This window comes from Anolis sagrei, chromosome 1 (assembly GCF_037176765.1).
Source record: "Anolis sagrei isolate rAnoSag1 chromosome 1, rAnoSag1.mat, whole genome shotgun sequence".
NCBI classification, from domain to species: domain Eukaryota; kingdom Metazoa; phylum Chordata; class Lepidosauria; order Squamata; family Dactyloidae; genus Anolis; species Anolis sagrei.
In genome coordinates, this window is record NC_090021.1 from 2,837,235 (window position 1) to 2,852,056 (window position 14,822).

General features: G+C 46.4%; 1 protein-coding gene across 1 annotated transcript in view; it reads left to right on the forward strand.

Moving 5' to 3' along the window:
- The first annotated feature begins 1,751 nt into the window (after positions 1-1,751).
- The window catches only part of TMEM214 (transmembrane protein 214), a 36,303-nt gene continuing 23,232 nt past the window's right edge, over positions 1,752-14,822 (forward strand). Inside the window, exons 1-6 of the mRNA XM_060754781.2 lie at positions 1,752-1,923; positions 5,806-6,008; positions 8,111-8,261; positions 11,195-11,329; positions 11,496-11,578; positions 12,356-12,461. Of these exons, the coding sequence (XP_060610764.2) occupies positions 1,800-1,923; positions 5,806-6,008; positions 8,111-8,261; positions 11,195-11,329; positions 11,496-11,578; positions 12,356-12,461 (802 nt within the window). The 5' untranslated portion in view covers positions 1,752-1,799. The remainder of the gene's footprint in view (positions 1,924-5,805; positions 6,009-8,110; positions 8,262-11,194; positions 11,330-11,495; positions 11,579-12,355; positions 12,462-14,822) is intronic.

The following is a 14,822-nucleotide window of genomic DNA, read 5'->3' on the forward strand; positions in this document are numbered from 1 at the left end:
ATAGGCCACAGCAACGCGTGGCAGGGCACAGCTAGTTATATATATATATAGAGAGAGAGAGAGAGAGAGAATTATATTGTATTTGTTGTTGTTGTTTATTTGTTCAGTCGTCTCCGACTCTTCGTGACCTCATGGACCAGCCCACGCCAGAGCTCCCTGTCGGCCGTCAACACCCCCAGCTCCCTCAAGGTCAGTCCAGTCACTTCAAGGATGCCATCCATCCATCTTGCCCTTGGTCGGCCCCTCTTCCATTTGCCTTCCACTTTCCCCAGCATAATTGTCTTCTCCAGGCTTTCCTGTCTCCTCATGACGTGGCCAAAGGACTTCAACTTTCCCTCTAGTCTCCTTCCCTCCAGTGAGCAGTCGGGCTTTCTTTCCTGGAGGATGGACTGGTTGGATCTTCTCGCAGTCCAAGGCACTCTCAGCACTTTCCTCCAACACCACAGCTCAAAAGCCTCTCTCTTCCTTCGCTCAGCCTTCCCTAAGGTCCAGCTCTCACATCCATAGGTGACTACAGGGAAGACCATGGCTTGGACTAGGCAATGGATCTTTGTTGCCAGTCTGATGTCTCTACTCTTGACTATTTTATCGAGACTGGACATGGCTCTCCTTCCAAGAAGGAAGCGTCTTCTGATTTCCTGGCCACAGTCTGCATCTGCAATAATCTTTGCGCCTAGAAATACAAACCCTGTCTTGGCCTCCACATTTTCTCCCTCTATTTCCCAGTTGTCAATCATTCTTGTTGCCATAATCTTGGTTTTTTTGACGTTTAGCTGCAACCCGGCTTTTGCGCTTTCTTCTTCCACCTTGATTAGAAGGCTCCTCAGCTCCTCCTCGCTTTCGGCCATCAGAGTGGTGTCATCTGCATATCTGAGGTTGTTAATGTTTCTTCCAGCCATTTTCACCCCAGCTTTGCATTCATCCAGCCCCGCACATCCTCGCATGATGTGTTCTGCATACAAGTTATATTGTATTACATTATAATATTATAAATATTATATGTATATACAATTTTATATAATATATTATTAGTAGTAGTATATTGTATTACGTTATAATATTATAAATATTATAACATTATAAACATTATATGTACATACAATATATTATATTACATTATATTATTAGCATAGCACAGGAGACAAGGCCAAAGAATGCTGGGGCTTCACCAAACTGCAACTCCCAGGACTCCCCAGCCTTGAGCCAGGCACTCATTCTACAATGCAAAGGCACAAGGTAAAGGTCCTCCATCCTAGCAGTTTTGGACTTCATCTCCCAGAATCCTCCACCATTGGCCCAATTGGCAGGGGCTTCTGGGAGTTGAAGTCCAAGAAGAAGCAGGAAAATAAGGAAGCCTGGAGGGACAAACCTGTGACCTACACACTCATGACAGCTATATAAGAAACGCTTCCCCTTTTTGTAGCCTACGCCGGAAGCTGAGGGGCGGGCTCAAGAGCACGTTTCCTGCTTCCGGGAGGCGGGTTGTAGCGAGGGACGTGGCGCACGCATTGCAGAAAGTGAGGAAGCCGCTCCACCAATCAGCGCTGCCTGCGAGGTTGTAACGGACCAATGGGAAAGGAGGGGCGTGGCTCTACGTGGCTCCGCCCTCTCCCCTGCATTCGGAAACTGAGGAAGCCGCTCCGCCAATCAGCGCTGCCTGCGAAGTTGTAACGGACCAATGGGAAAAGCGGGGCGGGGCCAGGAAGAGTCACGCCCCCCTTCTCCCCGCAAGCGCATGCGCAGACAGCCCCGTCACCCTTTTTCTGAGAGAAAGGCTCCTGAGAGGGAGAAAGGCGGCGATGTCGACGCAGCGCTGGGAAGTGGTCAGGAAGCCCAGCCGGAAGGGACCTTCCAACGCGGGCCTCGCGGGGAGGAAGGCGCTGGGCGAGGCCAACGGGGGACAGCGAGGAGCGCCCGCCTCGCGTGAGTAGACCACTCGAGCCGCGCCTCACCGGAAGTGTAGGCCTCAGGAGGGAAAAGGGGCTTTTGCATCCGGGGTCAGCTGGCCTATCCACGTGTCCCATGTCATTCCCCTCCCATTTGGCATCCTGGGAGTTGTAGTTCTGCCCTCTTGGGAGATATTATTATAGGTGAGCTAGGCCAGGCCTGGGCCAACTTGGGCCCTACCCCCAGGTGTTTTGGACTCCAACTCCCACAATTCCTAGCAGGAATTGTGGGAGTTGGAGTCCAAAAGACCTGGAGGGCCCAAGTTGGCCCAGGCCTACAAGCTTATTCCTAGTCTATAGGCTTTGTAAACAATCCATAGGAAAGGCATCTGAGAATCATAACAGAGTTGGAAGGGACCACCTTGCCACGTCACAAATTCATATACACATACATAAACATTAAAAACATTTATCTCCATATTAAAATACACCATTGAAAACCGTCCTAGTCATCAGCGTCAAATCTAATTGGCCTGGTCATCTTTCCCATTGTCGTTTCATTGCCCTGTCCTGAAAGCTTGGTCCCACAGCCAGGTTTTGACCATCCTTCTAAAGGACAAGAGGGAGGGAGCTGACCTGATCTCACCAGGAAGGGAGTTGCATAGCTGGGGGGCAATCACCGAGAAGGTCCTGTCTCTCGTCTCCACCAATCGTGCCTCTGACAATGGAGGGATGGAGAGCAGGGCCTCCCTGGAGGATCTTAATCTCTGCAATGGTTCATAGGGAGAGATGTGTTCAGACAGGTACACTGGGCCAGGGCCATTGAGGGCTTTCTAGGCCAAAGCCAGCACTTTGAATTGTGCCCGGTAGCAAACTGGCAGCCAGTGGAGCTGGCGTAAGATGGGAATTGTATGCTCCCTGTATGCTGCCCCAGTTATTAACCTGGCTGCCTCTCAGACTGTTTGAAGATCTGAGCAGTCTTCAAAGGCAACCCTACGTAGAGTGCATTGCAGTAGTCTGTCCTGAATGTAACAAGAATGTGGACCACCTTGGCCAAGTCTGACCTCCGAAGGTACAGATGTAACTGCTGCAGTTTCCCTTCTTAATGTAGATTTCTCTCACTTCCTGTTGTCTCACCCCCGTTCTGTAAGTCAGATGTTTGTAACTTGGGGACTGCCTGTATATGATTGATAAAATAGTAACATCCATTTCCTGGATTTTAGTCATTACTTGTTATGTTCATGCAGCACACCTACACAGTGCAGCTGACACACGAAAGTATTGTGACACTGTTTGGAGAACTGTGCCCTAGCCTTTGGGGAGCCACCCCCGCAGGGCCCTCCTTCCATCTTTCTTCCCTCTGCAGAGACACCCTGCAACCCACGGTTTTTGGCAGGAGGGACTCCTCAGGTGGGTTGTGCAGCCAGCTTCATGGAGCCAGGTGCAAAGGGCGGGTGGATATCTGGAGGAGGCTGGAAGAAGGGGACATGAGAACCAAGTTTAAATATCTGAAAGGAGGAAGGGAGAAGGTTTTATCTGCTGCTTAGACACAACAGAGCCAGGGATTCAAATTGCAGGAAACAAGATTCCACCTAAACGTTAGGATTAGCTTTCTGAGAGTAAGAGCTGTTTGGCGGTGGAATCTGTACTGAAGAATCCTAGAATCAAAGAGTTGGAAGAGACCTCATGGGCCATCCAGTCCAACCCCATTCTGCCAAGAAGCAGGAATATTGCATTCAAATCACCCCTGACAGATGGCCATCCAGCCTCTGTTTAAAAGCTTCCAAAGAAGGAGCCTCCACCACACTCCGGGGCAGAGAGTTCCACTGCTGAACGGCTTTCACAGTTCTTCCTCATGTTCAGATGGAATCTCATTTCTTGTAGTTTGAAACCATTGTTCCATTGCGTCCAAGTCTCCAGGGAAGCAGAAAACAAGCTTGCTCCCTCCTCCCTGTGGCTTCCTCTCAGATATTTATACATGGCTATCATCTCCTCTCAGCCTTCTCTTCTTCAGGCTAAACATGCCCAGCTCCTTAAGCCGCTCTTCATAGGGCTTGTTCTCCAGACCCTTGATCATTTTAGTCGCCCCCCTCTGGACACATTCCAGCTTGTCAATATCTCTCTTGAATTGTGGTGTCCAAAATTGGACACAATTCTGGGAAGTCTGATCTGGCCACGGTGGTCCATGCTCTGGTTACATCCCAAATAGATTACTGCAACACACTCTACATGGGGCTGCCTTTGAAGACTGTTCGGAAACTTCAACTAGTCCAACGGGCAGCAGCCAGATTGCTCACTGGAGCATCGTTCAGGGAGCACACCACCCCCTTGTTACGTCAACTCCACTGGCTGCCGGTCCATTTCCGAGCACAATTCAAAGTGCTGGTCTTGGCCTATAAAACCCTATACAACTCTGGCCCAGCTTACTTGTCCGAATGTATCTCCCTGTACATTGCGCCTTGTAGTCTAAGATCTGCTGGAGAGGCCTTGCTCTCGGTCCCACCAGCTTTGCAAACGCGTCTGGTGGGGATGAGGGACAGGGCCTTCTCGTTGGTGACCCCCTGCCTGTGTAATTCGCTTCCCAGCGAAATTAGATAGGCATCCCCCCTCCTTTCTTTCAGAGGAAAACCGAAGACGTGGTTGTGGAACCAGGTTTTTGGCTAATGGATATAACAGCACTTGAACAGCGAACTGGACCAGACGGACAGCCGTATCATAAATGCCTTATGATTGGATAACTGATGTTGTTTTAATGTATTATATTCTTTTGCTTTTATAATTGTAATTATTGCAGCATCAAATTATAATTGTAATTATTGCGGCATGGGCTTGGCCTCATGTTAGCCGCACCGAGTCCCCTTTGGGGAGATGGTGGCGGGTTATAAATAAATTGTATTATTATTGTTGTTGTTGTTGTTGTTGTTGTTGCCATTGTTAACCACCTTGTGGGGGTGAGAAGAGCGGGGTTGAAATGCTGTAAATAAATAAATACGCGCCTACATTTTTAATCAGAGGCTGTATGACCATCTTTAAGGACGGTTTTGATTGTTAATGGGGATTGGACTGGATGGTCCTGGGTGTTCCTTCTGACTTCTTGATTCTATGACCTCGAAGAGGAGAGGGCATCCTAATAGTAGAAGCTGTTCAACAGTGGAATATAGACTCCAGAATGAGTTGGACTGGATGGCCTTTGGGGTTCCCTTCCAACTTCAGTGTGGTATATATGTCTTTCCTTGGAGGTTTTTCAACAGAGGCTGGATGGCTATCAGGAGTGCTTACATTGTGTCTTCCTGCCTGGCCAAATGGAGCTGGACTAGATGGCCTTTGGGGTTCCCTCTCAGCTCCAGTGGAGTATATGTCGGAGTTTGCTGGAGTCCCTTTCCTTCTCTTGAGGTTTTTAAGCGGAGGCTGGATAGCCGTCCATTGGGAGGGCTTTGATTGTGTCTTCTTGCATGACAGAAGGGAATTGGGTGGCCCTTGGGGGTCTTTCCAACTCTATGCATTCTGTGATTCCAGGAGGAGGAGGCGAGTCTTGTCGTGCCAATTCTGTTGCATGCCCTTCCTGCAGTAGCGTGGGTCCCTATCAGAGGCTCTTCCTGTTTGGATTTGTGCACATCAGGATAGAGGGCCTTATGAGTAGTGGCTCCCCACAAAAGGAGGGAGAGAACTAGGATTGTAGGTCAATTTGGGAAAGCTTTGTTGTTGTCAATGTCCATGAGCTTCCGGTTGGGAGAAATGAAGGGTCGAAGTTAATACTGAATCTTGGCTTGGTTTTGAGACAGTCATAAACCGTTCCTGAGTGTCTTAAGGTCTTCATGATTTCCCACCAGCAGCGTGTCCTCCCTTTTTCCTTTTGGTTTTTCTCTGGGGCCAAAACCCCTCACACAGCCCTTTCCTTCCTCTCCTGCCCCATTTGTAGTCCCTCTGGCTACTTCGGAAACCCTCTTTGAGCTGGGCTTTGAGAAATCAAAGAAGAAGCAGAACAAGGAGCAGGTGCCACCACCTTCGGGATCCCAGCAGCAAAAGAAGCAAAATGCAGGGAAGAATGCCAAGAAAGCACCAGCCGGAGAACTGAGGCGGAGAGAAGTGAAATTCCGGACGTTGGAAGAGGCGCTGAAAGCGGTGAGTTGCCACCCTGAGCTTTCCCTTGGTGTTGTGCTACGTGTACTTTGAGCGGCAGCCAACTGGGGGAAAGCCCTGCTCTGGGAATGTTGTGTTCCTGTTGCAGCCAGATGAGAGAGCAACACCATGTTCTCGTCCAAAATGTGCATTGTTGCTGGCTTTGGGCTTTTGCACAATTAATTTGAAGGAGAGTAGACCCATTCAACCAGTGGCTGAATGATGAATCAGTATTGTCAAAGGCTTTCATGGCCGGAATCACTGGGTTGTTGTAGGTTTTTTCGGGCTATATAATAATAATAATAATAATTATTATTATTATTATTATTAGTACCTCGCTACCATCTCCCCAAGGGACTCGGTGTGGCTTACATGAGGCCAAGCCCGAAGTACATCAAACAAACATCAATAACACAACATTATCAATAAAATACAAATCATATAAATCCATTAGCAAAAAAAAAAAATCAATAATGACATATTAAAAATGGCTGGGCCAAATGTAATAGATTAAAATTGAAAATATGCTGACGTGAACAGGTAAAATGTAACTGGGATAGGATTTTTCAGAGAGAAACAAGGGAACGCAATCCATCCTAAGTCAGTATTAAGGTGCATTATGAGGGCATATTGCTGAGAGTTCTTCTTATTCTGGGAAGGCACACTGGAACAACCTGGCCATGTTCTAGAGGCATTCTCTCCTGATGTTTCGCCTGCATCTGTGACAAGCATCCCCAGAGGTAGTGAGGTGTGTTGGAACTAGGAAAATAGGTTTATATATCTGTGGAATGATGTCCAGGTTGGGACAAAGAACTCTTGTCTGTTGGAGGTAGGTGTGAATGTTTCAGTTGACCACCTTGATTAGCATTTGATGGCCTGGCAGTTGTTTGGTGTGGTTTGTTGGTGCCTGGGGCAATCTTTTGTTGAGAGGCAATTAGATGTCACAGATTTTTTCCTCTCTGTTGTTTTGCTGTTTAGAGTTTTTTTTAATACTGGTAGCCAGATTTTGTTCATTTTCATGGTTTCCTCCTTTTTGTTGAAATTGTCCACATGCTTGTGGATTTCAGTGGCTTCTCTGTGCACTCTGACATGGTCCTCACTACCTCGCTACTCCCAAATGACAAAATCAATCCCCCCCAACCCCACCAGAATTCAAATTTGGGCGCATTGGGTATTTGTGCCAAATGTGGTCCAGTAAATGAAAATACATCCTGCATGTCAGATATTTACGTTACGATTCATAACAGTAGCAAAATTACAGTTAGGAAGTAGCAACAAACATAATGTTGTGGTTGGGGGTCACCACAACATGAGCAACTGTATTAAGGGGTCGCAAAATTAGAAAGGTTGAGAAACACTGTTTTATGCTATATACTGCACTTGGAGTGCCTTGTAAGCCACCTCAAGTTTCTTTTTGGGAGATGGTAGTGGGATATAAATAAAGGTTGTTGTTGTTAAGAAATTGCGATTCTTTTCCAAATTCTTCGTGGTATCGAGGTACAGTTTGAAATCCTGACCAAACCAGGAGGCTCGCATGCTTCTTTCTGTGAACGATTTCCCCACTCCTTTGCTTCCCTTTGTCTGGAAATGCATCGGCTTCTCTTGACCTGGAGTCTGGGAGAAAATGCCTGTCATATACCTCTAGTGTGGGCATGGGCAAACTTTGGCCCTCCAGGTAGGCTGTTAGGAATTGTTGAAGTCCAGAACACCTGGAGGACCAAAGTTTGCCCATGTCTAAGTTTTAAATGCTTGTATGTTTGTATGCTTGTATGTTATTGTTATTGTTTATTGTGTATTTTTTGTTTATGAGATTTATTTTAACTGTTTTGTATTGATTATTTGTTATTGCCTTCGTTTATTGATGTACTGTGGGCTTGGCCTCATGTAAGCCACACCGAGTCCCTTGGGGAGATGGTAGCGGGGTACAAATAAAGTTTTATTATTATTATTATTATTTATGTCTGCTGTAGTGTAAGAGCCAGTTCCGATCTGGGGAGGAAAGGCACAGTGCTCCAGGGCAGCCATGTCTCCTCCCTTCTTTCTTGCTGCAGAGACTGGTTCTGTCTGTTCACTGGAGACTCTTTTTTTTCTCTCCCTTCTGCTAGTTGGATGTGTCGGAACTCCAGAAGGCACTGGATAACAGCCAGAACTTGTTCCCGGAGAACCGTTCCGTGTGGCTCAAAGACTTGGCTGGCTACCTGAACTACAAGCTGCAGGCCCCAGAGAGCGAGCCCACCCTCAGCCAACACCCTCACGGTCAGTCATTCCTCCTGGCATATGGGGGTGTCCCCTTCCTTCCTTCCTTCCTTCCTTCCTTCCTTCCTTCCTTCCTTCTTTCCTTCCTTCCTTCCTTCCTTCCTTCCTTCCTGTTGGGGCTCAGCCTGTGATTGTGTTTCAAGATCAGGGTGCTTTGGATGTGGGGAGTGATGTCAATGAGTTTCAAGATGGCAATGGTTTGGTCAATGAGATTGATGCGGAGAATGACCAGGAGATCCTTGTTCAAAGTGTAATTTCTCATGAGAATGTCCCTGAAGGGTGTGGGGATGATGGTGTACTCCCTGAATTGCTACCAGAGAGTTCCCAGGATTTGGGGCTTCAAAACAACTCGGCACCTGCAGAAGTTAATGAGCAAATATATAGAAGGCAGGAGATTACTCCAAACAGACAGGCCGAACAGTGCCTTCGGCGTTCTGCCAGGCTTTGACAGAAAAAGATAAGGGAGTCTCAAACCAATTTCTGAGTGCGTGAAATAGTTTAACGAGGGGATAAAAGTTCCAAGTATGGGAAACGCAGTCAGATGAAGCATCATTTAGAATCAAGTTAAGTTATCATCATTGTTTCATGGAAACATGGCTTGGAAGATTCATGCTTAAGTATTTCTTGTTTCATGATTTTGACTCCTGTATTTTATGGTTGCATAGTCAGGCCTTGGATTAATGTTTGCTGTTTTTTTTGGATTATATTGGAGAAGTGTGGACTTTGTTTTCATGGACTTTGCTGAACTGTACCCTGGACTATTTTGTTCCTGCTTATCTTCTTACATAATTGGATTTACTTATTTCTTTAAAGTGCTTTCTATTTTGTTGCTTTTTAATTATCTTGTGGCTTGTTCTCGGTCGTGCAGCTCTTCTTATGTCTGAGGTGGAGTATCCATTGGCCTGTAAAGCCCAGTGGTGTCTTTCTTGGCTGCAGAGATACAAGCAATATATCCATTTCAAAACAAAAATGGCTTGTGAGTGGTTATTTAATATTGCTATATAGATCCTACAGTCTTACGGCCACTCCTTCTAGGGCTTGTTCTCCAGACCCTTGATCATTTGAGTCACCCTCCTCTGGACACATTCCAGCTTGTCAACATCTCCCTTCAGTTGTGGTGCCCAGAATTGGACATAGTGTGATTCTAGGTGTGGTCTAACCAAGGCAGAATAGCGCATGAGGAGCATGACTTCCCTGGATCTAGACACTAGGCTCCTATTGATGCAGGCCAAAATCCCATTGGATTTTTTTTACCGCCGCATCACATTGTTGGCTCATGTTTAACTTCTTGTCCTTGAGGACTCCATTATGTTTTTCACACGTCCTGCTCTCTAGCCAGGCCTTGTCCCTCATTCTGTATCTTTGTATTTCCCTTTTTTCTGCCTAAGTGGAGTCTCTTGCATTTGTCCCCACTGAACTTCATTTTGTCAGTTTTGGCCAATCATCTCTCTAACCTGTTAAGATTGCCCTGCCGTCCTGCAGATATGTTCCCACAAAGCATTTTTCAGCCCTAGCCAGTAATGAAGAATGATCAGAATTATGATCCAGAAACACATCGCTGTGATATACCTTGCTGTCTCTTTCGCGCTGTGCTGAATTATTGCTGATTGACACCGGCCTGAAATGTTGGCTTGAAAACAAAAGTTAAAGGCCATTGAGGACCTCGTGGTAAAGTTATTTGCGACAGAACATGGATTCTCACAGGGCAAACCACTCCCGACAGAAGAGCTAGAGCAGCGTAGATCGAATGTGTAGCTCTTCCCATGACACTTGATACACTTGTGGGTACAAAAGTGAGGTTCTCCCTGACATGCTCCTGCCAATGTTCTTTCTGTGTCCTTGGCACACCCATTTCAAATGGGAGGTTACCAAGAGCCAGAGCCAGTATCAGTGTTGAGGCTCTACTACCAGTTGCAGGAGAAGGAGAAGTGATGCTGAGTCAGACCTGGATCAGCGTCAGCTGAAGCGTATTCGTGAAATCATTTTGGCCCCGAGCGATTCGGAGGACTTTGCAGGGTTCGGCCCTGAGGACCTAGTAGAGTCAGGGGAGTAAAGCGTGTTGCCAGTGAGTCTGACAGTGATGACGATACCCTGAGTAAGAGACTTAAAGATACAGCTGATAATTCCAGTTCAGGAGAATTGGAAGCCAGTGAGGGTGAAATGGAGGAGGAACTGGATTGGACTCTTGTTAAGAACATTAGTTGACATATGCACCCAAGCTACGTCCAGTGATGAGTTCGAAGGGTTCCAAGATACCTGGAAGGAAGGTTCATCTTGGCAGGATCAGGAATTGGATCAACGATGGCAGCATTGGCATGGCGATGAGGCAGCAGCTGAGGGAAATGATTCAGATACTAGTAATGAAGGTCAATCAAGTGATGGTGACTGTGAATAAATTGAGAACGCTGGGATGTATAACTTTGCAGAAGACAAAGTGTTGCTTATGTGCTTTGTGCTGCCTAACCTCTGTTTGGGTCCCTGGTATCCAGCTTTCCTGCCTTGTGTATCTTGACTTCGGAACCGTTCTACGTGAGTGACTTCATCCTGCCCCTGACCTTGGAATCGTCTTTGGACTACGCAACTGTTTATCGGACTTTGTTATTGCTCTGAACTCTGCTTGATTAAGAAGCTGTTTTGATTTTGTGTTTGCCACATGCTCTTGTTAACTCCTGCTTTCCTTTTTGCTGAGCTCAAGTCCTGGAAGATCCGGCTTATCTCTTTCTTTGTTTACCTGCCTGAAGGCTCTTTTGTTTTGATAATTGCACTGCTGTTAAGTGCTCTTACAGATAGAGACTCATTAAAGACTGCTGTTAACACTTTAATTGCTGTGTAAGACAATCTCTGTTACCTGAGTCACAACAATCAGGGTGAGCTGCTCTACCCTTTGCAGATGTGGCCTTCTCCAAATCATCCTATTTTTTTCCTTCTTGCAGACTACCCTTACTGCCTTATCAACAAAGAGCTGAAGAGCATCATCAGGTCGCTGCTCTCGAAAGCCGCAGACGTCCTGGAGCTTTTCTTTGACCACTGTATTTACACAATGTTGCAAGAGCTGGACAAGACCCCCGGTAAGAGCTGAAAGAAGACCCTAGGTAGGGCCATGCACCTTCTCTGCTCGTGTAGTTGCACAGCAACTGTGTGTTCCTTTCCTTCCTGTGAGTTAAGGGCATTTGTGGCCAGGTTTCCCTGTTCCATCCGGGTCCCTCAGTTGTCTGCTTCCTCTTCACCTTTCAGGAGAATCCCTGTATGGCTACAGGATCTGCATTCAAGCCGTGCTCTTGGACAAGCCTCGAGTGGCCACGGCGAACTTGGGCAAGGTGAGTGGCTCAGCTGGCTGTCTCCAACTTGGAGGCCCTTCAGGTGAGGGGAATAATCATTGGTCAGAATGGGATAGATGTCCATCCTCTCTTTGCAGAAAAAGAGACAACTGCTTGCAAAAAGCAAAAATTCACCTGGGCAAACTTGGGCCCTCCCTCCAGGTGTTTTGGACTTCAACTCCCACAATTCCTAACAGCCGAATTGTGGGAGTTGAAGTCCAAAACACCTGGAGGGCTGAAGTTCGCTCTCCAGAACAATTCAAAGCCATGCACATGTGATAAATGGCTCAATCCTATATTTGGTCCATTTAGAGTTAATGCTTATTGCCTTCAGTGGGACTTAACTCCCATCTCAGGATGCATATCACGGAGAGTAATCACGAGTCCTTCCTTTCGTATTTAGTGCATTCTTATTCATTTTCTAGGCCAAATCAGGTCTCACAGAGGCTAGATGGGCTGTGTTTTAAAGACTAATAGAAAAGTCCAACACAAAAGGAGAAAACGAGTGGAGAGGGAAGAGGTGGAATAAGCGTTCCTTCCCTTATTCCAAAGCCAGCTGAACTGGTTTCTCTCGCAATGCAAAATTTTAAGTTAAAGGAGTTACAGTTTAGTTTAATTGTCTTTTAATTTTTGTATTGTAAAGCGTGTTGTGTTTCTAAGGTGTGCCTGGAGCCTTGGCTCTCTTAATTAGAAAAGGGCAGGATATGAATCTTTCCTGCTGGGACTTGTGATCCAATGCCGGTCTCCCTCTTTGCTCCCCTTTTGTTGCTACTTCAGTACCTGGAGCTGCTGCGGTCCCATCAGAACCGGACGCCCAAATGCCTGACCATCATGTGGGCCTTGGGGCAAGCGGGATTCGCTGATCTGACGGAAGGACTGAAAGGTGAGGCGGGTGATGGTTTTCCATCCGAGAGATGAGAGCATTTGCATAGCTGCTGTGATGTCCTGGCCTAGCCTTTCCGTATCCTTTAGTACGGAAAGGCTCTTTCCTGGAGAGAGTTTTCCACAAGCCCTTTGCAACAAACTGTGGCATCCAGATCTGGAGGTTGTTGGACAGGAGTTCCCATCCTTCCTCATTAACATTGCCAAAACCATATTTGGAGGATGATGGGATCTGTAGTCTAGCAAGATCTTCCAGACCTGCGTATTCCCCAGCCCTCTTCCAAGCGGCTCAGCCTTTCCGGGATACGCAGGTTTGGGCACAGGACTGTGGTGCAGATGGCTGGGAGTGAGCTGCATTAGATCACTACTGACCAAGAGGTCATGAGTTCAAAGCCAGCCCGGGTTGGAGTGAGCTTCTGACCATTGTGTAACTTGCTGTCAACATTTGCAGCCCGAAAGACAGTTGCATCTGTCAAGTAGGAAATTTAGGTACCGCTTATGCGGGGAGGTGAATTGTCTTTTGATTTTTGTATTGTAAAGTGTGTTGTGTTTCTAAGGTGTGTCTGGAGCCTTGGCTCTCTTAATTAGAAAAGGGCAGGATATGAATAAAAATCTCCAGCAAGCTGTCAGTGTCATCGGCAAGCACAGCAAGGCAGGAACAGATCGATCACAGCCACCTTAGGCTATAAACTACTTAATTTTACAGCTATATACATTAGAAGCTACTTAACACTAAGCACATCCTAAAACTTGCTTCTACACCCTCCGATAGTAACATTGCCAACACACGAACTCCCGTTATCAGTAGTAGTCCACACCTCCTGCATTGCAGAGTGACGTATGATGTATGAGGCATGATGCTGCGTCCATTTGCTCTATACACTTGACTTATGACCTCTCTAGGAATGCCGTTCCCTCCATGGTTCAGTTAACTCCACACACTCGGCACAAAACTACTGCATTTTAAACGTACATGCATACTTTGAAATCTACATTACAAATTGCAAACAGCTCAAACACAAGTGTGCAAAGAATGAGGTAGTACTCCATCAGTGTCACAAATAGACGGTGAAGCGACAGCTCCCCTGATGCTCCCCTCATGAAGGCCAGAATACCCTCATGAAGCTGGAATGTTAAATGGCCTCTGTGTATGTCCGTCTATATATGTTGTGTGTCTATGGCATTGAATGTTTGCCATGTAGATGTACATTGTAATCTGCCCTGAGTCCCCTGCGGGGTAAGAAGGGTGGACTATAAATATTGTAAATAAATAAATTTCCCATCTTCTTTAAACAGGAGCGAGTTGCTAGGAAAAGGCAAGAAAATTAGAATCATAGAATCAAAGAGTTGGAAGAGACCTCATGGGTCATCCAGTCCAACCCCATTCTGCCAAGAAGCAGGAATATTGCATTCAAATCACCCCTGACAGATGGCCATCCAGCCTCTGTTTAAAAGCCTCCAAAGAAGGAGCCTCCACCACACTCCAAGGCAGAGAGTTCCACTGCTGAACGACTCTCACAGTCAGGAAGTTCTTCCTCATGTTCAGTTGGAATCTCCTTTCTTGTTATCAAAAGAATCCAAAACTCAAGCATTTATTTATTTTATTTACCCAAAGGGGGACTCAAGGCGGCTTTACATATAAACAGCTATTCAATGCCGTAAAACAATTAAAATAAACATTTAAATTAAGAATTAAATTTAATGCACATTGAAACATTACTGTTTTGCTTCAGCTTTGCAAACTTTGGCTGTGTGAGTGATCTGCTGTGCTTTGTTTGTCAAATGCTTTTTTTCCTTTTGGGAAAATTCCACAACAAAGGGGTTATGGGCCCAGCACGCTTCCACCTGCTGCACAATTCTGCTTTGTATTGTCGAAGGCTTTCATGGAATCACTGGGTTGTTGTAGGTTTTTTCGGGCTATATGGCCATGTTTTAGAGGCATTTCTCCTGACGTTTCGCCTGCAGCTATGGCAAGCATCCTCAGAGGTAGTGAGGTCTGTTGGAACTAGAAAAAAGGGGTTTATATATCTGTGGAATGACCAGGGTGGGACAAAGGACTCTTGTCTGCTGGAGCTAGGTGTGAATGTTACAACTGACCACCTTGATTAGCATTTGATGGCTTGGCAGTGCCTGGGGGGAATCTTTTGTTGAGAGTGATTTGATGTGCCTGATTGTTTACACCTAGCTCCAGCAGACAAGAGTCCTTTGCCCCACCCTGGTCATTCCACAGATATATAAACCCTTTTTCCTCGTTCCAACAGACCTCACTACCTCTGAGGATACTTGGCATAGATGCAGGCGAAACGTCAGGAGAAAATGCCTCTAGAGCAATGGTTCTCAACCTTCCTAATGCCGTGACCCC